The sequence below is a fragment of the Mustela erminea genome, chromosome 5, assembly GCF_009829155.1.
Source record: "Mustela erminea isolate mMusErm1 chromosome 5, mMusErm1.Pri, whole genome shotgun sequence".
Taxonomy (NCBI): domain Eukaryota; kingdom Metazoa; phylum Chordata; class Mammalia; order Carnivora; family Mustelidae; genus Mustela; species Mustela erminea.
The window spans coordinates 13,584,821-13,609,513 of record NC_045618.1 but is presented as its reverse complement, the minus strand read 5'-3'; the positions used below and the strand labels follow the sequence as shown (position 1 = coordinate 13,609,513).

Sequence of the window (24,693 nt, the reverse complement as noted above, 5' to 3'; positions counted from 1 at the left end):
TTGACTCATTTTTTAAGATAGTAAATTTAATACGATTCCTTGGTCTTGCATTACTTGACTTTGTGTGTGAGATATAATTAATATTGATACTAAGGGGCATCACTCAGCTGCTCAAAATCCTTCCCTGGTTCCTACTGTATCTATGATAGAGTCCATGCCTGATCTGTCAGTTTATTTTATTGGCAAACCACAGTGTAACTTTCCATCCTTATTTCTGGATAAAAGAAGCCAGGCATGCAATGCTAAGCTAGGACGTTTGGTTCAATTCAGTAAGCAGTGGGAATCATTTACAACATTTGATATGGGCAGAAGTGGAGTCAGGACTTGGGAAGACTAATTAGGCATGAAGAAGTAAAACCTTTAGAAGGTGACTGGCACATTAATACCTTCCCTCCTTGGATTCTTTTGTTCTATTTTCTGGAATGCTGATTCCAGAACTCTAAATCTGACTCATCCTTCAGGTTTCTTATTAAGTGGAGGAAATATTTCCAGGTTATGTCCACCCAAACGGACACATTATTCCCTTTTCAGACATTTTAAAAAATGCTTACATAATTCCTTCTTTTTTATTATTGAAGTATAATTATCATGGAGTGTTACATTAGTTTCTGCTGTACAATGTAATGATTCAAATGCTCAGACATTCTTTAATGCAGTGTCTGTGCCATCCATGAAGCATTCAATTACTCTTGTTCTGAGATATATCACTGTCATACTTTATCATTTAATGGGTTTTTAATGCATGTTATTCATTTCTTCAATTAGTTTATAAGTTTTTTGAGATATAAAATTATACTGTACACAGCTTTGGAGTCAACTAACAATTTTGTGTAACAATGTGTTTATCATAGACATACTATCAGTATTTGGCAAATGTGGATAATGCATAATGAAGTTAGGTTTGGAAAAGATGGTTGCTTGGTTGCCTCTGGCTCCCCCTAGTGATGTCCAAAATACAACTGGTAGCGGCACACATTCCCCTTTCATCCCATCGGCTGCAATTTTACACCTATCAGATGGGACTCAGCAAATTCAGCTACCAGCAAGAAATAAACATCATAATTATTACAGCCTAAGTATGTCCATCTCTTACTGTATGCCGAGAGCTGTTAAAGACATTATACAAATTATCTCATGGAACTTGCACAAAGACCGTGTGAGATAGTTACTAATGTTCCTCATTTTACAGATGAAGATACCAAAGCCAGTGACATCAAGTAGCACGCCTAAGGTCACATAGTAAGATTTTCCCTCATTTTGTTTTATTTTTTCTAGCTTTACTAAGATAAAATTGACATACAACATTTTGTAAATTTTAGGGGGCACCTGTGTGCTTCGGTCTGTTAAGAGTCCAACTCTTGATTTTGGCTTAGGTCATGGTCTCAGAGTCATGAATTTGAGCCCTGACATGGGCTCCCTGCTCGGTGTGGAGTATGCTTGGGATTCTCTCTCTCCTTCTCCCTCTGCCCCTCCCTCCACTTGCCTGCTTTCTCTCTCTCAATAAGTAAATAAAATCTAAACAACAACAACAACAACAAAAAACCCAAAAAACATTGTGTAAGTTTCAGGTGTAGGATTCGATAATTTGATACATGTGTATATTGTGAAAAGTTTACCACAATAAGGTTAACATACTCATTGCCTCACATAGTTACAATTTATGTGTGTTTGGGTGTTGAGAACTTTGAAGACCTACTCTCTTAGAAGCTTTCAAATATACAACTAACTGTATATTACTAACTGTAGTCATCACACCATATATTACATCCCCGAAACTTAGCCATTTTTTATCTGGAAATTTATACCCATTGACCACCTTCACTCATTTCCTCTACCCCCAGTAATCATCAGTCTACTCTCTATTTTGAACAGTTGTTTTTTCCAAATTCCACATATAAGTGAGACTATATGGTATTTGTCTTTCTCTGTCTGACTTATTTCACTTAGCATATAGTCCTCAAGGTCCATCCTTGTTTTTGTAAAAGGCAGGATTTCCTCATTTTTCATAGCCAAATGATATTCGATTGCATGTAGTGCATTTTATCTATTCATCCATTAGTAGACATTAAGATTGTTTCCATGTCTTGGCTATTGTATCCCCATTTTAGCCTAGGTGGTTTGGAGATGTGACTAGATATGTTGGGACTCTAGTATAATTGGGTCATTTGGATAATGTGCTTTATTCCTATATTTTGTTACATGTTTTAATCAAGAATACATACTTCTAGACAAATACATGTGGTGGCACTTAGTTTACACTGAAAAAAACTGAAGAACTGCATACAGCAATAGAAAAAAGCAGAGAAAAGTATTATTCAAATGGTAAAGGTATTGTCAAATTTCCAAAAGAGAGAACTATTTTAGAATAAGCCTTATTTGGCATTGCTTTGCATATAAATAAGCTTAATTCAAAAATGAATCATTGTCCTTTAAAAATAGTCTCCCCCTTTTTATTGTTCAAGTTTTCAATTAATGACATAGCATTAGATCATTCATTAGAAGAACTTGATTATAATGGATAATGTTTTAATACCAAAATAGTAAGATTGAAATGTATGATTTTCATTTGTAATTAAATAATTTGCATATTAATAACTATCATGCTTTCTCATTTGTTAGTCTTAATTAAGATTATATTAAGGTAGTATTAATTAAGATTAATTAAGATTTAAAGAGTATTATTTAAAGTAATAAAAGAGAAAATAATGTTAATGTTAGTGTTGATCTTATATCCTGAATGGAGGGACTCATACCAACACAGAATGAATAAAATACATAATTAAAAAATAGAAGTATCTTTCACATTCCATATTATGTTCTTGTAGGGAGGTAAATGATGCAAATGGTCTTATATGAATAACCATAGATTTTCAATATTGATGTATTTTGGAATTGTATATTGTCCCTAGCTAGATAGCACCAATAATTTTGGATAAACAAAACAAAACTTAAATAAAAGTGTTTCTTGCTCTTTTTTTTTTTTTCTCCCATGAGTGTATGTTATTAACAAGAGGCATCTGGTTCCCATTAACATTGAGAGGAGAGATCTATCTTAGGAATTATGATTTAAGTTGAATTGTAGGCCAGGAGAATTAGCCATCCCTTCTGCTTCACGTACATTTGTAGCCATGTTAATTAATGGCAGGGAATCTTTCTCTCTCTTCCTCTCTCTCTCTCCCTTTCTGTCTCAGTCTCTCCGTCTGTCTCTCTGTCACACTTTTGCAAAACAAATTAAATAATGGAAAAGGTTTTCATTGAACTGTAGGGTAAACAGTCCATACATGCATGTGATACTCAGAGCATGAATGTGTGTGTGCATGTGTGTGTGTGTGTGTGTGTGTGTAGATGGAACGCCTGCTGTGAATGTTAACATGGCAGCTGACTTGCAGAGCCAACTCCCTCTCTGTGTTTCTCTCATACACACACATACACACACACACACACACATACACACAGACACGCACACACGATCAGTCCCTTTCAACTTTTCCATAGTCTTATTAACACTACGTTTAGGAATTATCCAAGTACTTGGAAATGCAGTCAGAAAAGTAAATGATTTCTCAAAAAAAAAAAAAAAAAAAAGGTGGAACTTCACAGGCTGAAGGTGAAGGGTCCTGGGGCCTTCTGTGACTCCCAGAAGATCCAAAGTGAGAGGGAAGCAGCTGTTTAGTATCCTGAGCCCTGAAGCTTGAGAAGACAGAACTAGATTTGTAGCCCATCTCTGTCTCTGTCCATCGTAGCTGGGTGACCCTGGAAAAATTACACAGGCTTTTTGAACCTCCCTGTCCTCACGGGTTGATTCAGATTTATCTCACAGAGCTGCAGCAAGCATAACTGAATCAGATCTTCTCTTTGAAAAGACCTCCAGAGGGGCACCTGGGTGGCTCAGTGGGTTAAGCCTTGGCCTCCAGCTCAGGTCATGATCTCAGGGTCCTGGAATCGAGCCCCACATTGGGAATCTCTGCTCAGCGGGGAGCCTGCTTCCCTCTCTCCCTCTGCTTGCTGCTCTGCCTACTTGTGATCTCTTGCTCTCTGTCAAATAAGTAAATAAAATCCAGATAAATAAATAAATAAATAAATAAATAAATAAATAAATAGACATTGAGTGTGCCCAGACCTGCTCTCAGTATGGCCATAGCCAATACTCCCAATACATGTTGGTTTCCTTTGTTGGTTTATTTCCACTTACCTTGGGAAGATCCCCAGCCTGTTACCTGCTTAAAATATCTGTACACAGCTATGTTACTTCACATCATGGCCAGCCCTCATCACCTCGAATGAAGTAAGAAACAAATCGGAAATAATGTCTTGTTCACCTATAAGGTGGCTCCAGAGCCAACGGGGTCAAATCCATTGACCTTGATACGCCCTGTGAAGATGCTTGGTTCTCTTTGTTGTGGAAGAATGAAGATCTAAGTCCAATGATGGCTCCTGTTTTCTTCTGGCCCTGGATCAGAAAGAGCTTTTGTGTGCATGTGCACTGTCTCCCTTTGCCTTTCTTCTCCTCTTCCTTTCCTACCTCTTCCCTTTCTCCCACAAAGAGAACAATAAGAAATTGATTATAGAAAGTGTCAACTGTGTTTTTGAGTTTAGGAAAAGCCATGCATGATCTAACTGGAGAGAGGAAAAAAAAATATTTTGAGAAAATAGTTCTCTCATATGGCCACCTTGTTAATGAAGCAGAAGTCTTCAGACAGTCCGCATTAGTGGTCATGGCTAACATCTAAAAGAAAGCATGGAATGTCCTGAGAGCCGCAATACTCAGGTAGAGGTCAAGAGAGGGAAAGCTGTCTTGTTATGGTCCCATAACTACACCTTGTTGAAACCAGAGGCTTGCAAAATGCAGAGTGATGAAACAAGGCTGACTTCTCACTCTTGCTTCATTAGATTTCAGGTTTAGCAGTGCAGGGTTATAATATGCAGCCAGATGGGCTAGGAAAGCAGTTGAAAGAGTGAAAGAAACATCAAGGAGATGTCAGAGGTTGCAGAGTGAGAAACGTGCCATGCAGGCACATGGAAATGAAAAAGACGCCATGGTGGAACGGAAGAGGGACATAATAAACCTTGACATTCCACGTCGTGCAAGAATTGTGACATCCCATGCTCTGCAGACCGTGTTTGTGAGACATTCCCTTGGATGAGGGCCATTGATAAGTGTTGTCTGTTAGAGATCGCCTTCAGTAGTCCAGGAATGGCAAGCAAAGACTCAAATTGAGCTGTAGGAGAGAGAAAAATAATTATGCCTGGCCGAGTGCCAAGTGTCTGCCAAGCTATGCTAACTAGTGCTCCATTTTTCTCATTCTGCTCAATTCTTAATAACAGTCTGATACTTTTGAAGTTGTTATCCCCTTCTTGGAGTAGCAAAACCCTCATGCGATTCAATACTGTGCCCAAGTGAGCACAGTGGGTGAGTGATGGAGCTGAGGTTGTACCCCAAATCTGGCTGAGACGCATGTTTCTTCCTTCCCAGCACAGCAAGCTGTGCCATGAAGGAAAGAGATAACTTATTTACCTGGAATCAGATACGGCTTTTCTAATACGGTATTTTCAAAATGTACTCTATGGAACAGCAGTCTTAGGATTTACTTAATTCAAAAAGTTGTCTGTGTGTTGTTGTTGTTAAATACATGTGTGTAATTTGTATCTCATGATGCCTTCTTGGAGATTCAAATGTATATTAGCTCACTTAGGCTGGCAATTCTTACACTAAAAGAAATGAAACTGTGTAACTCCAATTAACTGAGCTTCAAAATTTTCTTTTAATCAGAGTGAGCTTCTAATGAAATCAGGGTTCTGGGGGTGCTTGGGTGGCTCAGTGGGACAAGCTTCTGCCTTTGGCTCAGGTCATGATTTCAGGGTCTTGGGCTCTAGAGGGAGTCTGCTTCTTCCTCTCACGCTGCCTCCTCCCTCCCTGCTCATGCTCTGTCTCTGTCTTTCTCTCTCTTTTCCTCTCAAATAAATAAATTAAATATTAAAAAAAAAAAGAAATCAGTTTTCTACCCAATATTTTCTAAGAAATGCTGTTCCAAAGATTAACAAGACACATTTTCTTTCTTTCTTTCTTTCTTTCTTTCTTTCTTTCTTTCTTCCTTCCTTCCTTCCTTCCTTCCTTCCTTCCTTTCTTTCTTTCTTTCTTTCTCTATTTCTTTTTTTTTTTTTTTTTGGCAGCTGGACTTTAAATTTATTTTTTAACTTTTTTTTACTTAAATTCAATTTAGTTCATATACAGTGTATTATTATTTTCAGGGGCAGAGTTTAGTGATTCATCTGTTGTATATAACATCCAGTGCTCATTCTGTCAAGGGCCGTCCTTAATGCCCATCACCCAGTGACCCTACCCCCCCCCACCTCCACCCCTCCAGCAGCCCTCAGTTTGTTTAACAGGACACTGTTGATCTTTCTTCTAAGAACAGTTGGACTGTTTCCACTGCCATGGATGAACCAGCTCATGTTTGAAAGCTCAGAGTCGAATAGGAGATGAACTCCATTCATGGAAAAAGTCGGGGTACGTGGGGCACAGGGATGTAGAACGTGTTTTATTGTAAGCTCTGATCAATAGGGTTCAAATCCCACCACTGCCTCTTTCTGGGTAGGTAATGTTGAACAATATGTCACCTCTCTGAGCCCTGGCTTCTCCATTTTATGAGAATAATAAAGCCCACTTAATGGGATGTTTGTAAAAATTAAATAAAATGATAACAACTCATGGAATGCTCTGTAGATAAAGAAGAGCTGTGTCACTAATTTAACCTTCTTATTCCTTTAAATAACCTCATTGTTTCTTCATGTGTCTTTTCTCTTGATACTGTAAAATAAATTGGAAGAGGGAAACAGGAATGCTCTTGGTTCTCAGGATCACAAAAGTGAGACTAAATAAAACAGAAAGTGAAGTCGGCCCCAGCCTCTATGGTCTCCATGGCTCAGCAGGACAATGAGACATTTCCTTAATTCAATACATGGTGTTTACCTAAACTCAAGTCGTACCATCATGTCTGATGCTGAATTCTAGGAATGGACACTAAAACTGGGAACAACATTCTCATTATTACTATTATCAGTTGTGCTCAGAAAATTCTGGACAACCCATAAGTTGCATCACATGAAATTGCTTTCATAGGTCAAAAAGAAGCAGAAATCAGCAATTTCCTATGGTCCTGCCTACAGCATGTCTGAATGTCCTCTGAAGAACAAATCTAAGGGCTCTCAAGCTATACACTTCTGGAATAAGTAGAAAAAATACAATCTGGCATATTGAAAGCTTACAGGGGCTTTTTCTTCATGAAATTTTGAGGAGGTGTTTGAGACTTTATAGTGAACTGGATCTTCATGGAAGAAACTGCTTACCTGTCTCACAAAAAGGTAGACCTCGCTTGAATTTCTGCTCACAAGCAAGGTGGACAAGGTCATGGAGGATATTATTCCCTGCTCTAGTCCCACCATCCAAAATCAATCCCGCCCAATTACAGGGGCTTGGTTAGTATTTGTTAATGAAGTTGCCAAGTGAATGCACAATTATAATGTGACTATGTGTATGGTAGGTGTCTGTATCCACCAAGATCAAACCTCCTCACACGTTTGACACTGCCTACACCAGACTTGGCAGTGCAGAATGCAAAGTGCACTTTGTCTAGCTAGGAATGCAAAATGTATGGTGGTGCAAAATGCTAAGTTGTCTAGGAATAAGGTTGTTGAACCTTTGATGTATGATCTGATGTTTCAAGTAAAAATAAAGACAAAATGTAATTCATTTTCTATGATTTTTGCACCTAGTACTGAGTGCATATAAAAATCTTATTTCATCTGCAATATTGCATTTCAAATACTCTTTTAACCCAAATAACTAAATTGCAACCTCCTATTATTCCCTTCAACAATATTCTTTTTTAAAAAAATTTTATTTATTTATTTTTAGAGAATGAGAGAGAAAGTAAGGGGAGGGGCAGACAGAGAGAATCTGTAGCAGACTCCCTGCTGATCATGGAGCCTGACCTGGGGCTCAATTTCAGGACCCTGAGATCATGACCTGAGCTGAAATCAAGAGTCAGATGCTTAACCGAGTACGCCACCCAGGTTCCTCTACATTCTTTAAACTCTGACAGCAAAAGACGGTCTCTTGGAGTGCTTCTATTATTCCTCATGGTGAGACCACGTTCGCTAATACGAATAATGGGATGAAAGTGGCAGTTTGTCAAATATTTGTTCTCCTCCAGATCCTGTGGCATGACAAGGTGATCTAACTCTTCATGTTGAGAGAATTACTTGGAGTTAATGGACAGTGAGAGAAAAGAGGCAGACATAGACAAGGCTAGATCCAGAAACATCTGGGATGGCAGCCTAAGGAGATGGGACATGAATTGTCAGAGCAGTGGGAGAAGATGCCAAGGGCCAAGGGGAAGGCTTGCATTTTAAGAAAGTCTCTCTGGCTGCAGGACAAAGCAACCTGGAAGAGGGTGTTGACTGGAACATCCCATCAAGGAGGAAAGTTCTATAGTCCAGATGGGAGAGAAGAGGAAAGGGGACTAATACAGGAAGGAAGATGCCAGGGCGAACTACTCTAGCATGAGTAGGTAGAGGCAGAGGGAGGCCGAAAGAATGTCATTGGAGCATGTGCAGGACATGTTACCAGGATGACCAGTACAGTATCTTCTATCCCATTAGCTCTTCTGCAGTTTGACCTCACTCCCACCCACCCTACGAACCTTGACCTCCAGAAGCTGAGTCTAACGCCCCTTCCCTTGACTCGCAGCTGACTTCTTTGTAAGAGAATATGGCAGCAAGGTCTCCAAGGCTAGATCAGCTTCTGGAAGGATCTCATGGATTTTCTCAGAACTTTGTCACCAAGAAGTGCAAGGCACATAGAGAAGCCACGTGAAGGTGCTCTAGCTGAAAATTTTAGCTGAGTGTGGTCTTCCAATCATCCCAGCCTAGGTTGTCAACATGTGAGTAGGGAAGTCTCAAAATGATTCCAGGCTTTGCCCTTTGCATAACCCCAGCCATTCTCACCTCTTCTAGCTAAGGCCTCAGACACTGGGGAATGGGATCAGGTCAACCCTGCTGTGTTCTCTTTAAATTCCTGACTCACTTGTAAATTGTTATTAATCCTTTCCATTCTCTGAGGGCCATCACAAGAAGTCAGAAACAAATGGAAAATGGAACTAGTGGGAAGGGAATCACTGATCCCAGAGTTTATTTTGCTGTGAGAATGACCATCGACATGTTAACAGTCATCTCAAAGTTGATGGTATGTTGCCTGAAGACTCATTGTAGAAACATAGTCTATCATGCAAAGGGTGAGATTAGATCTCATGACAATCATCATACATAGAAGATCCCAAACCAGTTGGTATGAATATCTATTAAGGAACTTGGACCAGAAGCTAAGAGTCCCAGAGAGCAAGTGGAATCTACATCTTTAAATAGATGGGGGGGGGGTCAATTTAAAGTGTTTGGCTTTGAATTGCAATGTATTTATCATGTGGTCAGTTCATGAGATCACCTTGAATGGTTGGATTGGAGATAGGAGTGTATGCATGGAAGTAACTATGTTTTAACCCCCCATAGGCCTTGACATGTCATCAAGGGCTGTGTTCCACTCGCTGTTTGATCAGTCTGTCTCCCTGGCTGAGCCAGGAGCCCCTTGAAGAGAGGGCTGTGTCACTTATCTGAGCCTCCTATCACCTAGCTTGGTGCCTTGAGTATTTACCATATGTCTACTGATTTAGGTCCACTGGCATTGATTATCCATGGAAAAATCCTATATAAGCAGCACCAGCCAACATAGCTATTCAGCACAATGAGTCTCCAAACTCGCTTTCCAACCCTACTTATCACTGGAATCAAATGTTGATTACTCCCAAGCTGTTACTACCAACTCAACTCTGACCACTGGTTTACTGGTGGGGACTCGCCCACACAATGGGGAGAGGATTTTTTTAATCAGGGAGACCTGGATAAAACTCCGCTCTGGCCCTGACAGTCGAATGACGTCGCACACTCTCTACCTCTCTGCATCTTGCAGTCACATCTGTAAAACAGAGATGACAATCCACTCCACGTTTTGATGTGAGGATGAAGTGAATTAAACATTGGAAGCATTTTGTAGTGTTTGGCGTAGAAGCTGGTTGTATCCCCTATGCTTTCTCCTCCTCTCCTTCCAGCTTCTGTCACGTAGGGACTGGCCCGGAAGTCATAACTGAAGAGAGATATGAATTATTAATGTAGCTCCTCCTTCATCACTTACTTAACCCCAGCTGCTTGTCCCTTCTATACATTGTGTCTCATCCTTTTCAAGCATAGCTGGAAAGGTTTCACCCCTGGGTCCCTGGTGAGAGGACTGAGATCATTTGCCCCAGGCTACACAGCTGGGAGGGGCTGATCTAAGGCCAGAACCCAGGAAGTGGGTTTGCAGGGACCTCAGAACTGATTGCTCAGTGTTCAGAAATTCTGGGAGTTAACGGTTGTTGTACAGAGCCATTATTACAGTGACATTATAACAAGCTTAGAATTAAATAAATCATATTAAGAACAAAGACAAAAATACCAAAAACTCAAAACTAACTATTTTTCTTCTTCTTTTTTTTTTAAAGACTGTATTTATTTATTTGACACAGAGAAAATGCACGCAGGGGGAGCAGCAGGCAGAGGGAGAGGGAGAAGGAGACTCCCCACTGAGCAGGAAGCCTGACCGGGGACCCCATCACAGGATCCTGGGATCATGACCTGAGCCTAAGGCAGGTGCTTAACTGACTGAACCACCCAGGTACCCCTTAATTATTTTTCTACATTTTGCTATCACTTATGCCAGCAGCCAGCAAAATACAGCCTGCTGGCTAAGTCTATTCCATCACCTATTTTTATAAATAAATTCTTATTAAAACACAACCATACCCTGTTGTTTTATTTATGGCTGCTTTCTAACTAAAATGACAGAGTTGAATGGTTACAACATAGATTATATGGCCTGCAAGCCCTAAGGTATTTACAATTTGGCCCTGACCAAGGTCTGGCTCCGCTCTTGAGTTTATTTATGTGTATTTTATCTGTAGGTTGGAAACACTATATCATGGTGTGTTACTGCATGTAATTTTCCAAGTCTGTATCCAGTAATATCACACTGGTAGCTTGAAAGAGGCCATGATGGGGGTACTTCCATCATGAAAATTGACGAACACCACAAATCAGTATTTCTTTCTTTTAAAAAACTTTTTTTTGGTTTGTTTGTTTGTTTGTTAGCAAGAAAGATTATGTGTGCAGAGAAGCAGACAGAGGAAGAAAGGTACTATCACTCAGGCTCTGTGTTGAACATGGAGCCCAACATAGGGCTTGATCTCATGACCCTGATATCATGACATGAGCCAAAACCAAGAGTCAGATGTTCAACCGACTGAGCCACCCAGGCGCTCCAAGAATTTCTTTTTTGTTTATAGTTTGCTTTGAAAGAGTCAGTCCCTGAACATTAACCAGTGCATCACTGAACCCAGCTGTCTCAAACCTTCTTCTTCATTAGAGTCAGGGTTCAAGTGGGGAGGAATACCTATGATAGATAGACAGAAAGATAGATGATAGATAGAGGGATATTAGATAGACTGATCTTTGCAAGACTATTGTACAAATGTTCCCATTGGATTGGTTTAAACTTGGGCAATGGGAAAAGTCTTCCAAACCATGCAAGTAAATATATTACATAGTGTAAGACAATCTTTTGTAAGACTGTTGTCTTTGTGTCTGATGCCAAGACTTCAGGTTAAACGGACAGGCTCTTAGGAAGGGAAGATGAATTTGAAGCTGGGGAGAGCAAGGGTAAACTGAAGTTCACAGACAAAAGCTCCTGAGGATGGACCGAAGTCCACATCAGTTCTTGTTGCCTCTGACCCTGGGGTGTGTGTCCCGAAGAAGCTGGGTCCTTTGTCATGAAACTGAGGGTGCACACCTGACCCAGCATTCTGAGATGCTGAAGGACGATTCAGCGGAAGATGGAGCCATAACAGCTCTAGCCACTGCCACACACCAGATTGCTGTGATCACGACAAATTGTTACCAATCACGTAGAAGCTAAAAAAATGGCTGCTGCTCCACTCCTTCCTTCCAAATCTTGCACAATAATTTCTTTGGAGAAATATACAGAAAAGAGAGTTCTTGGAAAGAGAAACCTGATCAGGTGACATATCTCAAAGCCACCGTACCTTTCCAGCATACCTCCTTGGAAACGACTCAGTGAAAGGTTGAAGGGAGAGGGGGCATCTTCCCTATGCTATGCTTTCAGGTTGGAGCTGGTTGAATATATCTCTAATGCTGAGCTGTAGTCATGTAAAAGAAAACCCACTTAGTAATAATATGTATTCGCTTGGTTTGGAAGGTGATTCCAGTTAACCAGGTTGAAATCAGTGTCAAATGGAAAAGACACGTTTTGCATTATTTACCAACAGAAATTATCAACCTTATACGCAGCCAGATGACCATTTCTAGTATGTTTTGTGTTAAGCAGCAGAAGAGCAGAAGTGGGGAAGGGCACTAGTAGAGGGTCTCTCATGTGCCAGATGCTTTACGTATGGTGTGCATTCTTACTGTGTCAACGAATGTTGTGATTAAGGGGATGGAGTCAGGCTACCTGGGGTGTAATCCCAGCTCAGTAGTAATTCAGCAAATGTGAACATGGGCAAGTTACTTAACTGATCTGTGCCTCAGTTTTCTCCACCTGTACCTTGTGCAAAGGATCTTTGGATGATGAGACAAGAGACTGCATTCAAAGGGGCATCTGGGTGTCTCAGTTGGTTAAGCGACTGACTCTTGGTTTCAGCTCAGGTCATGATCTTGGGATACTGAGGTCAAGCTCCGCATCAGGCTCCATGCTCCTCGCAGAGTCTGGGGAGATTCTCTTTCTCCCTTCCCCTCTGTCCATCCCCCTCCACCTGCTTATGCACCTGCTCTCTAAACAAACAAACAAACAAATAAATAAATAAGATCTAAAAGGAAAAAAAGAAACAGCATTCAGAGACTGTTAGAAGAATCTGAGACACTAAAAATATCACAATAAATGTTCTGATTATGATTATGATTTGGTCCTCTACACAAGATGATGTGTCAGAGGTCATTCCAGTACTGACCAGGAAATTGAAAGAGAAATCAAATGATTCGTCATAGTTTACCAGGTAGTGTAGCCCTAGTCTTTACAACATTGGAGTCCATGCCATTTCTAATAGACCACTCAGGGTCTAAGTGTCTGAGCATCCGTCAGGGGTCAAGACGTTTGCTGAGCCCAATTGACTGGACATTGGACTTTTAGTAGGAAAACAGAGGGAGATGGAATAAAGAGATCGTATAACTACATATAGTTATTTGAACTATACTCCAGAGTTTTCTCTATTTATTTTTTTATTTAATCCCAGGAGAAAGGATCTTGTATTCCATTTGGAAAGCACTGAGAATTTACCAGAAGATTTGGAGCCGTAAAGACACATGATTTATTCTGCCATATCCTGTAGGGATCTGCTCCCTAATTAAGCAAAAGTTGCTTGCTTTTGGATAACTAGCAAATAAATCATCTGTGAAAAAGTTCTAGCTACTTACTGTGTAAACTATGGGGCCATCCAACTGGAACTTGGCTAACCAGTGCATGTCTCTGTTGGACGTATCCTGGTCCACAAGCTTTCTAAGCTAGATCTTGTGGTTCTAGCATTTTCTACTCTTTCCTCTCCATCACTACTACACCCTCAACCCATTAAGCAAACTCTGTCAATTAATGCACCTTGAAGCCCCTCTGCACCTCCCTTCCTTTCCAGCCCTCATGGTCTCTCATTGTGCGGGCAGTCCCATATAGTAGTTACAGCCCTGGCTCTGGATCCACAGACTGCCTGGAGTGGTATTCTTTCTCTGCCAGGAACTAGCTAGAATTGCCTGGGCTAGGTACATACACTCTCTGGTTCAGAGGCTGTTGAGGAATTAAAAGAGTTAATTGTAGTAATATGTTTCCAACAGTCCCTTATTCTATAGGAGGAGCTCAGGGAATGCTGGTGCTGCTGCTAATGACAATGACAACACCATCTCATTATCCAACATCTATGGCTCCAGAACCTCCTTTCCCTACAGCAATGTTCACATTGATACCTGGGCTTCATGTCTAGGCTTGCTTCCTTTCCACCTTCACTTTACCACCAGCATACAAACTCCCTTGTCGTACGATATTACCTGTGAGAACGTTACCAAGGGCACCCCACAAATACCCCTCAGTATAAAGCCCTGTGTACCTCTAGGAGCTTCATGCCTTTTATATTCCTGTCACTTTATGCTCCAATACAGACAAATTCCTTATGGTTTCCAGAAGACATCACGGTGTATCTATCCAAACTTCTGTGGCATTAGAAATGTCTCTTCCTTAGAGAGATCATTCTAGACCACCATACTATGCTCTCCTTTTCCTAACCCTTACTCTGACTTATTGTTTCTGGTAGCACATGTATATTATACATGTATTTGCATATGTATTGTTAATCTGTATCTCATACTAGAAAGAGCACCATGAAGGTCCTTTGCCATGCTCATCACTGTACTGCTAGCATCAAGAATGGTGTCTACCTAAGGGTATCTGTTAATTAAGTATTTCTAGAAGAAAGATCAGGGAGTATGTGAAGTAACAAGTAAAGGGACCTTTTATACCTCTACTATCATAGTTTAGCCTCGCTGATATGAAAACCTTTCCCTACCTTGTCTTCCATGAGAATTCTGATTCATACCTCAAAATCTATCTTAATCACTAATTCCATTGTAAACCTTCCCTTGATTTTCAAGTTAAGGTGAAGCTCTTTGCCTTTGCTGTCTTTGTGACTTGGGCTTACAATGATCACAACATGTGCAAATATTTAGAAAGTTGTCCCATATGTCAATTCTAAGACCCCCCAGGACAGAGACAGTCCTTTGATGGGGCCGGCATAGGCTTGTATTAGCATTTGTAAGACCCTCTGTAGATGGTTACTGGATTGAACTGGGTGCCCCCAGAGGTCCTCAGAGTGCTGCACTGATGACTGACATGGTGGAGGAGGGGGCATGACTCAATCAGAAACTCAGAGTCCCCCACATTTCAGGCAGAATCTGAGATGCATATCAATCACAGACCTTGGCCTCAGGAATAGGCTGCTCTGTTGCACAGGGATCACACACAGCAGGTGTTAATGGTAAATTATGTTTTTGTTGGTAAATAAAATCCTGGGAAATTCATGGTAAATCAGCCCAGGCATCCAACTCATGACAGCCTGTCAATTCTGTCCACTAGCCTCCTGAATCCATCCCTTCTAGGCTTAGAGGAAACCTAGAAATTCCAAAAGAATTCCCAGGACAAAGCAATTTGCGTGCCAGAAATGTCTTTTCTCTCTTCGAATGAGACCATTCTTCTTATTTTTCTTTTTATGTCGTACATAGAAAGTGGGTGGAACAACCAGGGAAAATGAGTTTGGATGTATAAAGCCCCAGCTGAGTTGGGGGATAAATGTTAGTTGAGCAATTGAGTTAAGAGGAAGGGGGTTAGGGATGTGGGGAAAATAAATGGATAAAAGTTGAACCCTTCACATTCACAGTTGGTTCTAACCAGAGATAGGAAAACCAGATATTCACACCTCAACCCTTAGGTCATGGCTGAGATTATTGTTTCTAAGATTGTTCTGAGCCACTTTTACGTGGCTTCTAAAGGAACTTATGATTATACACACACACGTACACTGCCCATCCTCTATCCCCATTCTCAATTGCTTTGATCCTTGCCTTCCCTAAAATTGGTGTATATATTCTTATAGCAGACACTAGAGACTGACCATGTTCAATATTTCCTTACAAAAAATAAATCTCTAGGATATAATCCAAAAAATGCCACCTTTCAGCCTGAGTTGGAATCACTAGAAGCAAGCTGCCATTATCCACTATCTAATTAGGAAAAGTAAATCTGGCAAAATGTGTTTGAGGACAATTTGCCAAAGCAGTGAATATTGAGAGCAGCATAGAGGCTCCCATAAAGGACAAGTTCTCACTCAAATACAAAGGGCAGAAGAAAGGCATTTCATGGAGACAGAATGGGGGAAAAGTCTCATTTTTCTCTTGCTTTCTGTTCCCTGTGAGAATCAGAGTGTGCACAAAACCATGAAAACAATGGGCCCAGCTGCAGGGGCAATAAGGCAATTTATTAGGGAGATGACATTTTTAATGAGAAACACTTGCTGGAAGAGAACAAAAGGGCTTGTTTGGTCAGAAAGATGCTCCTGAATCTCTTCTGAAGTGCATGAAAAAGTAATTTCATTTACGCATCATACCCTGAGCAGTGGAATTTCCTCAAGCTCCAGATGTTGTCTGGCACAGATGCTGAACAAATGGAATGAAAGTCCTGAGAATTAAAGAAAAAAAGAAGAAGAAGAAGAAGAAGTAGCTCAAGGGAATTTCATGAGTTTTGTGGCCAAGAAAATCATTAGCAAAATAATGAGCTTAAGAAGGAAAGGCCAACGTTGGCAATATGTTGCTAGATATACAAAATTATTCATAATCATCTGAAATCGAACAGGGAGAGTTGTTTCAACTCAGAAAAAAAATAGAAGTTATAGGTATGGCTGCTGGAGTTCAGACTTCCTCGTTGGCTTTCTGAAAATGATTTAGTGAATATTGTTTTGGCCAGATTCCCAAAATGATTAGAAGTAATATAGTTATAGCATGAGATTGGAAAATTTTAAACACCAAGATTATTACCTTATAGATGTAATTCAAAGGCTTCTAGGAAAGGCAGTGCCACCATTTCGGCTGGAATTCCCCTCAGAGGAGCACTCACACACACAGATGAGGCAGACGCAACCAGCGATAGCTTTCTCCAACAAGAAGAGCACGATCAAAGCACCTCTGTGTGCTAACTACAGGGCTGAGCAAACACAGGGTGTGCTGAACAGAGTGCCAGGAACTGTATATGGACTTTTCTGAGCCAGCTTTTCCATCCCCAGCTCTGGCAGAGGCCCATAAGAGTGGGTTTGGAAGACGTCAGATTCAAGCAACATAACTCATGGGTACAGCTGCTGTTGGGAGGGTACCTCTTACAGGAGTTAACAAAGATACAGGTGATGAGGCAGCAGAACACAAGAAGGTAGAAAAAACCAAAAGATGGAAAAAATAATCATTACTACCTATATACTGAAAGAACCAGATGACCTCTAAACGCCTCTCCAAGCCCCATGATATTTTCAGTATGGTGGCCATCTTGTGATCATGGTGACAACCAGGCTTTATCAGCACTTACCATGCACTAGTAACTATCTGAAGCTATGCCTAATCCTTAATTGTCACAAAGTCTTCACAAGAGCAGATACCATCATCCACCCTCATATTTTACGGATGAGGCACTAAGCTCGGGAATGTAAGGTAAATTGCCGCAAGTCACCCCGCCAGTTAGTGATAACTTTGGCAGTTGATAATCTGCTCATGCCTGCATTCATACTCACCACATCTGTGCCAGGCTAGGGGGAGGGGGGACTGCAAAATGGGGAGTGGGGAGGGGCAGCCACACAGCCAGGAGTTAAGAGAACTGTCCAGGGTATTGTACCCTAGAGCCAATTTCTCTGGCTCTGGGAAATGGTTTTTAAATAAAAGCAGTAAATCATTTTCTATCTCTTAAGCAGATGGGTGATAAACAAAGCCAAAGCCCGTGAAGTACTGCCCATAGGTATATTAACCTAGTGCTTGAAATGTGTGTGGGGATCTTGAATCTGTCAGTGAGATTGAGTAGGGATGCAGTCACCAAGGCCAAAGCTCTTCATTATCCTATATCAGGACATCACTGTTGTCTGTTTGCTGACATTACCTGGCATTGGCTCAGTAATGAGGCAGAAAATGACAAGGATCAAGAGCAATTAACATGCTCCCCGCAGATGTTTATTGCTATCTGCCTTGAAGACAGCACTAAAGGAGTTCCCAGCAGCCGTTTCCTTTTACAAGCAAAAGGCAGCCCTTCCAGTGCAGAAATCAGGTTGGCCATAAGCCAACAAGGGTGATAGTGTTTTCAAGGACAAAAGACAATCAGAGCTCTTTATCCTAGAATGACTGAATTCTGATCAGAGTTTTTGAATACAGGAAATTTGGACAAGAAATACAATTTCACTGGTCTCCAGCTACCTGGTGCTTGTGAATGGGTATAGGGCATGACCCTCGCAGAACCAAGATCCAGAAAGATCTCTTCAAACTAAAAATTGGGACTTTGTATTAGTTGGCTAATGGCTATGGAAGATATTTTATTCCGTACCATCCATGTTAGGCATTTTCCCTTTTATTCTTCCTGACAGCCCTAGAAAGGAGTTCCCATTATTCTTCCTTTGAATGTATTAGGAAATTTGGGCTTAGAATACTTGGAACAGACAATTTGTTCAAGGTTACACAGCTAGTTAGAGGAGGTCAGGCGTATTCAGCGTAGTGTAGCCATAGACAATACACAGCTAGTCAGAAATGGAGTTAAGGGTTATACCCAGGTCTGTCTGAATTCCAAGCTAGTAATCTTAACCACTTATAATAAAATTACTATCTTTCATTTATTTATTGTATGTTATATATTAGTCAAGGCTTGACCAAAATGACCAAAGAGAACAACTGCATAACGGGGCTAAGAATATGAGTTTGGGAATGGAGATAAGGATGCTTTGAGGGGGTGATATTAAATTTTGGATAAAGTAACTCAAAATCACTCCAAATAGCGCAAGCATGAAACAGGGAGAAATTTGGGCAAGAAGTGACTACAACCTTCAAAAGAAGTTGTATCAAGGGGCACCTGGATGGCTCAGCTGGTTGAGTGCCCAACTCTCAATTTTGGCTCAGGTAGTGATCTTGGGATCCTGGGATCAAGCCCTGCATTGGGATCTGTGCTCAGCAGGGAGTCTGTGTGAAGATTCTCTCTCTTCCTTTCCCTCTGCACCTCTCCCTGCTTGCACATACACTCCCTCTCTAAAATAAATAAATAAATTGTAAAAAGGAGATAAAGAAGAAGAAGGAGAAGGAGAAGAAGTAGTAGTTGTTATTGTATCTAGATGTAGAAAACCATCAGCATTTTTCTTCACCCTTTCTTTCCTTTGTCACCTGGTCTCACCTCTGCCTCTCTCTGTGTACCCGCTCTCTTCTCACTCCCTTTTCAGACCAGCTTCCCCTCACACGGCCATCCAAAACCTGTGGTGTCCCCACTTCTCAGTTCAAATACATCCAGAATGACAACAATCATAGCTTTGCAATTAGAACCACCTAGCAGAGATTTTGATTTTCTCAGCTTGAGTTTGGTTGGGTATCTTCCCAACTTTGTCCAATCCTTGCACCTGGTGGCCAACGTCCCTTCTCCTGACATGGGGGTTTGTTATAGACAGAAGCCGTCTCTCACAATTGTGGAGCCTTTCTTCTGATTTTGAACTCACTGGATTGGTTCATTGGAGTAGAAATCCCTAATGGCGAGGATTTGGGATTTAGAGTCAGATTGAGTAAAATGGATGGCTCTTACCACTCAGACACTTACCAGCTCCACAATTCTACAAATCACTTAATCTTGTAGAATCTCAGATTTCTCCTCCAAAAAAAGGGAAACAATCATCATCATAACCTCAAAGTATTATGAAGATTCAGTGAAACCTAACCTTAACAGAGTGCCACCAAGTATTGGTTATTATTTTCTTAAGTGGTAGAAAAGTAAACTCATTGCTAATGTGAACAAGGCAGGGGATATTATGCCCATTTCAGATTTGGAAACTGAGGGTTCAGGGAGTTTCAGTAATTGCCTGGTTTTTGCATAAATTGTAAACAATCAAACTAGAACTAGAATCAACAAACTAGAACCAGAGTGTGTCCCATATGCTGTGGCCCTCCATACAGGAACCCCCAGCAGAGAGAAATGGACTTTATAGAGGTAGAGGAAAATGATGAGAAGGGGCTGTGGATAGGATGGATGGGTCTCTGAGCCAAATCAACTCACACTATTTCAAGATTCTATAAAAGATGAAGACTTTTGGGGGCACCTGGGTGGCTCAGTGGGTTAAGCCGCTGCCTTTGGCTCAGGTCATGATCTCAGGGTCCTGGGATCGAGCCCCACATCGGGCTCTCTGCTCAGCAGGGAGCCTGCTTCCCTCTCTCTCTCTCTCTCTGCCTGCCTCTCCGTCTACTTGTGATCTCTCTCTGTCAAAAAAAAAAAAAAAAAAAAGATGAAGACTTTTTTTTTTTTTTTTTGAGAGAGAGAGAGTGTTCACATGCATGTGCATGAGGGAGAGACAGAGAATCTTCAGCAGGCTCTACCCCCAGCAAAGGGCATAGAGCCAAACACAGGGTTCAATATCACAACCCTGAGATCATGACCTGAACCAAAATTAAGAGTTGGATGCTTAACCGACTGAGCCACCCAGGTGCTCCAGAGGTGAAGACTTCAGCATGCTTTTTCTTCTTTCTCCCATTTTGAGTGTCAATATGAGCCTTAGACCATAGGCCACTGAGATGAATATCTCTGCTTTGAAAGAAAGAACCAAAACAATTACAAAGACTGGGTTAGCGATACTTCATCCAAAGAAGTATTATGAAGAATACATTTGTTTTCATGTAGGGATCAATCAATTTTTGTGCTTCATCTTTTTAAAATAAATTCGTCCTAACATAAGCTAATGATGTAGACTCAATAGCATTGAACAGACATAAGGAAATGACAGAATGAGGGTTTTTAATTCTTCAAACATCCTTTCAAGGGATTTCGCAACCAGACAATTTAAATGGAGTAGTGTTGGGCCAAGGGTGCACACACCTGTCCTCTCTCCATGGTTCCCCATTCATCCAGTGAATAATGCTGTTGGGAGACACATGGTGTGGAGAAGAGAAAGATGAAGCAGTGGATGGAAGGAAGAAAGGGGGACATGCTGAAGATATCAATTAGGTAGACACTCACCGCATACTTACAGTTCAGCGCCAACCCAACAGGAAAGCAAGTTATATTTGCTATTTATGCAAAATGCTATGTCACAATTTAGCAGATGTGAGAGTCAGAAGCTATGTGGCATCATAATTAAATATATGGCCATAGCACATTAGGAGTTCTAAATACGAGACCAGTGGTAAAATGCAGGAATCTAAGGTCACCTCCCTTTTGGATGGAAGGACCGATCCAAATATCAGTGTACCAAGGATTGTGCAAAGTCAGGCTGGATGTACTATGTGCCAATAGTCAAATGGGTCCAAACTAGTGGGTGGAGCAGAGCAGTAAGTAGCTTCCAGCCTGGGCAATGGTCCTTTAGCTACGCTGAGTCTGCACAGTAATAACATGAGAGTGGCCAGTGTTCTTTAGGACTAACTGGGGAACTGGGACTAGAGCCACTGGTAAGAAATTTGTAGTACAATGAGAGGTACTGAGAAAGACAGGAAACTTTGGGATAAAAGATAATATAGGTAGTAACTAGAATTGTAGGTCACAAAGAAAAAATGCAGTAAGAAAAGTATGCACCTGTATACATTGCAAATTCAAAATCCTACTGTGTTTGGGTCTGGGTGTGGTTATTGGGATGTTCTGGTCCTCCTTCTGGGTACATGGTAGGATAGCACTCCTCTGTCCCCCTTGAAGCTAGTAAAGCCATGTCACTTGCCTTGGCTAGTAGAAAGATTCAGTGATCACATCACATCTGGATAAACCTTAGGAGCCACATTCCCCTCCCACTGTTGTGGATGGTAGATGTACTTATCTTCATGGAGTGTACATCGGCTTGGGTTCCTGAGGGACCAAAGTCAGCAGAATTTCTCTCTCTCATCATCTGTGTTAGATCTCTAGCATAATTCAGAATTCAATTTTGATGATTCAAATGGGTTTTGGGAGATTGTTATGTTCCTGCAGCATAACCTACCTGCCTGATGCTCCTGCAACCAACCGCTCATTCGTCTGGAGGTGTTTGTTTCTGAAGCACACTACAGAACTAATGGCAAATGCCACAGGCTCAGTTGGAGACTTGATGCCAGGCAAACGGCAGTATTCTAGCCTGTGCAGCACATCCTTATTCCTAGATTACGCTCCCTCTTCACTCATCCTGTTCTCTGCCTCTTTGTCCCCAGTCAAATTGGACTATGGCTTCAGGCTGACTTTTTTCCACTGTGTAGTCCATAGAGCTTTCTCTCCTACATGCAGATTCTCTACAAAAATAAAAACAAAACAAAGACAAGACATCTGGGAGATGCTCTCTTAACTCCAGACAGATGAGCTCAGAGAGTCACCGGAAAAAGAGTAAATCTGATTGCTGTCTGGTTACAGCACCAGACGTGACATTCAAATAGTGCTTCAAGTGCCAACACGTAAGGTTCATTTCAGGCAACATGAGTTCTTTGGAAGAGCGCTGGATTTGGAATCAGAGAATACGGTTCCAGTGCAGAGATGATTCTTTGGTGAAGTTGTATGAGCTAAAGATTCAAAACTGCTTTCTGAGGATCCTTAGAAACCCCAAAGAAATAGCTGAGAGGGAAAGAGGGGAAGCTGAACAGATTAGGGTCTCTTCCTACCCCACCGTCCCAGAGCTCCTCTGCCTTTATTGTGTTTCTCTAGTGTGCTTCTTGGGAAGAAATTCATCATGAGAAATTTTTTTTTCTCTAGTATTTTATGAATTAAGTATCTCACCATCACGTGTGAGGATCTTTTATCTGACCCTGATTCACCACTTCTCTACCCCTCTCTGGGTTGACAGAAAATGGGTTTTGGGAATTAGACCTATCTGGGTTTGAATCCCAATCATTACTTTGGTTAAATCACTTAATGTGTCCGGTGCCGCCGCCGCCACAGCCACAGCAGCCGCCGGAGCGGGGCGCGGCGCGGGCCGGTGGCCCGGCGCGGCCCGTGAGCCTGCGGGAAGTCGTGCGCTGCCTCAGGGGCAGCGGCGGCGCCTGCGGCCGCCTGATCCGCGGCCGCGTGCAGGGGCTGCTGGAGGAAGAGGCGGCAGCGCGAGGCCGCCTGGAGCGCACCCGCCTCGGAGCGCTCGCGCTGCCCCGCAGGGACAGGCCCGGACGGGCGCCGCCAGCCGCCAGCGCCCGCGCGTCGCAGAGCAAGAGAGGTGGAGAAGAGCGAGTGCTTGAGAAGGAAGAGGAGGAAGAAGACGAGGAAGAGGAGGATGACGAGGATGATGTGTCTGAGGGCTCAGAGGTGCCTGAGGGTGACCGTCCAGCAGGTGCCCAGCACCACCAGCTTAATGGCCAGCGAGGCCCTCAGAGTGCCAAGGAGAGGGTCAAGGAGTGGTCACCCTGTGGACCCCACCAGGGCCAGGATGAAAGTCGGGGGCCGGCACCAGGCAGTGGTACCCGCCAAGTGTTCTCCATGGCAGCCATGAATAAGGAAGGGGGATCAGCCTCTGCTGCCACTGGGCCGGACTCCCCGTCCCCTGTGCCTTTGCCCCCAGGAAAACCAGTCCTACCAGGGGCCGATGGGACCCCCTTTGGCTGTCCCTCCTGGCGCAAAGAGAAGCCAGCTGACCCCGTGGAGTGGACAGTGATGGACGTGGTTGAGTACTTCACCGAGGCCGGCTTCCCAGAGCAGGCAACAGCTTTCCAAGAGCAGGAAATCGATGGCAAGTCTCTGCTGCTCATGCAGCGCACGGATGTGCTGACTGGCCGTCCATCCGCCTGGGCCCAGCCCTGAAAATCTACGAGCACCACATCAAGGTGCTGCAGCAAGGCCACTTTGAGGATGACGACCCTGATGGCTTTCTAGGCTGAGCGCCCAGCCTCCCCCCAGCCCCAGCCCATTCCAGCCCCTATCTCACCCAAGACCCCCAGAGTCCAGGAGCTGGATGGGGACACTCTCAGCCCTCATAACAGATTCCAGTGAGGGGGCATTCCTCCCTATTCATCTCTTCCCTGTGTTTCCCCAGCATACACACATCTGGCCTCCAGCACATCCTATACTCCATGATAGAGGAGTGTGGGGTGAGACCGGGCCTGCTCATGTCACCCCAGGAGGTTAGCCCTCCCCTCAAGTCTAGGACATTTTTGAAAAAAACAAAAAAAAGAAAAAAAGAAAAATGGGGGCTTCCTATCTCCCCTAGATCCTCTTCAGTTCAGCCAGATGTTTCCTATATAAATGTTCTGTTCTGCCAAAAAAAAAAAAAAAAAAAAAAGTCACTTAATGTGTCTTAGCCTATGAAACAAAGAAAATATTTTCTCTACAGTGTTTTTTTATATTTAAATTTATGTGATATATGCAGCACTAAGCTGAAGCCTCGTGCTCAGTAAATACTAATTTGCTTTTGTATCTTTTCTCTTAATCCCATCATTTACAGTGTGACTAGGTTCAGAGGGTCTTAGACCTGCATTTACCTCTTTCAAATAAGTAAAATTTAAGGTATTTTTCAGAAATGAGATGATTGCAAATGTACTTTTTAAAGCAGAAGATCTTGAATTACTTAAGGCCCTTCTTGTTCTTTGGTGTAGGAATTAAGATACGTATATATACTCCCCAGATCTCAACATCTCAGGGGATCTCATCACCCCATATCTAAGAGAGAGTCACGATATCTATTGCTTTGGGGGAAAGAGTAGTGAGGATAGTTGTCGAAAATCTTTCAGGAGGAATTCTGATAGGAATCTCATATACCTATTTTTTTGTGTTGGGTATATTAGGGATGACGAACTTAGTAGAGGAAAAAAATGTGAGACTTTACATGAGCTAAAACAAAAACCCGAGTGTCTATTTCACCCATC

General features: G+C 42.1%; 1 protein-coding gene across 1 annotated transcript; it reads left to right on the top strand.

Annotated features, from left to right (window-relative positions):
- The first annotated feature begins 22,756 nt into the window (after window positions 1-22,756).
- LOC116589800 (atherin-like) lies at window positions 22,757-24,083 on the top strand. Its single transcript, XM_032341436.1, is given in 2 exon segments — window positions 22,757-23,603; window positions 23,606-24,083. Coding segments are annotated over 2 exon segments (951 nt in total). The 3' UTR covers window positions 23,710-24,083.
- The last annotated feature ends 610 nt before the right edge of the window (window positions 24,084-24,693 follow it).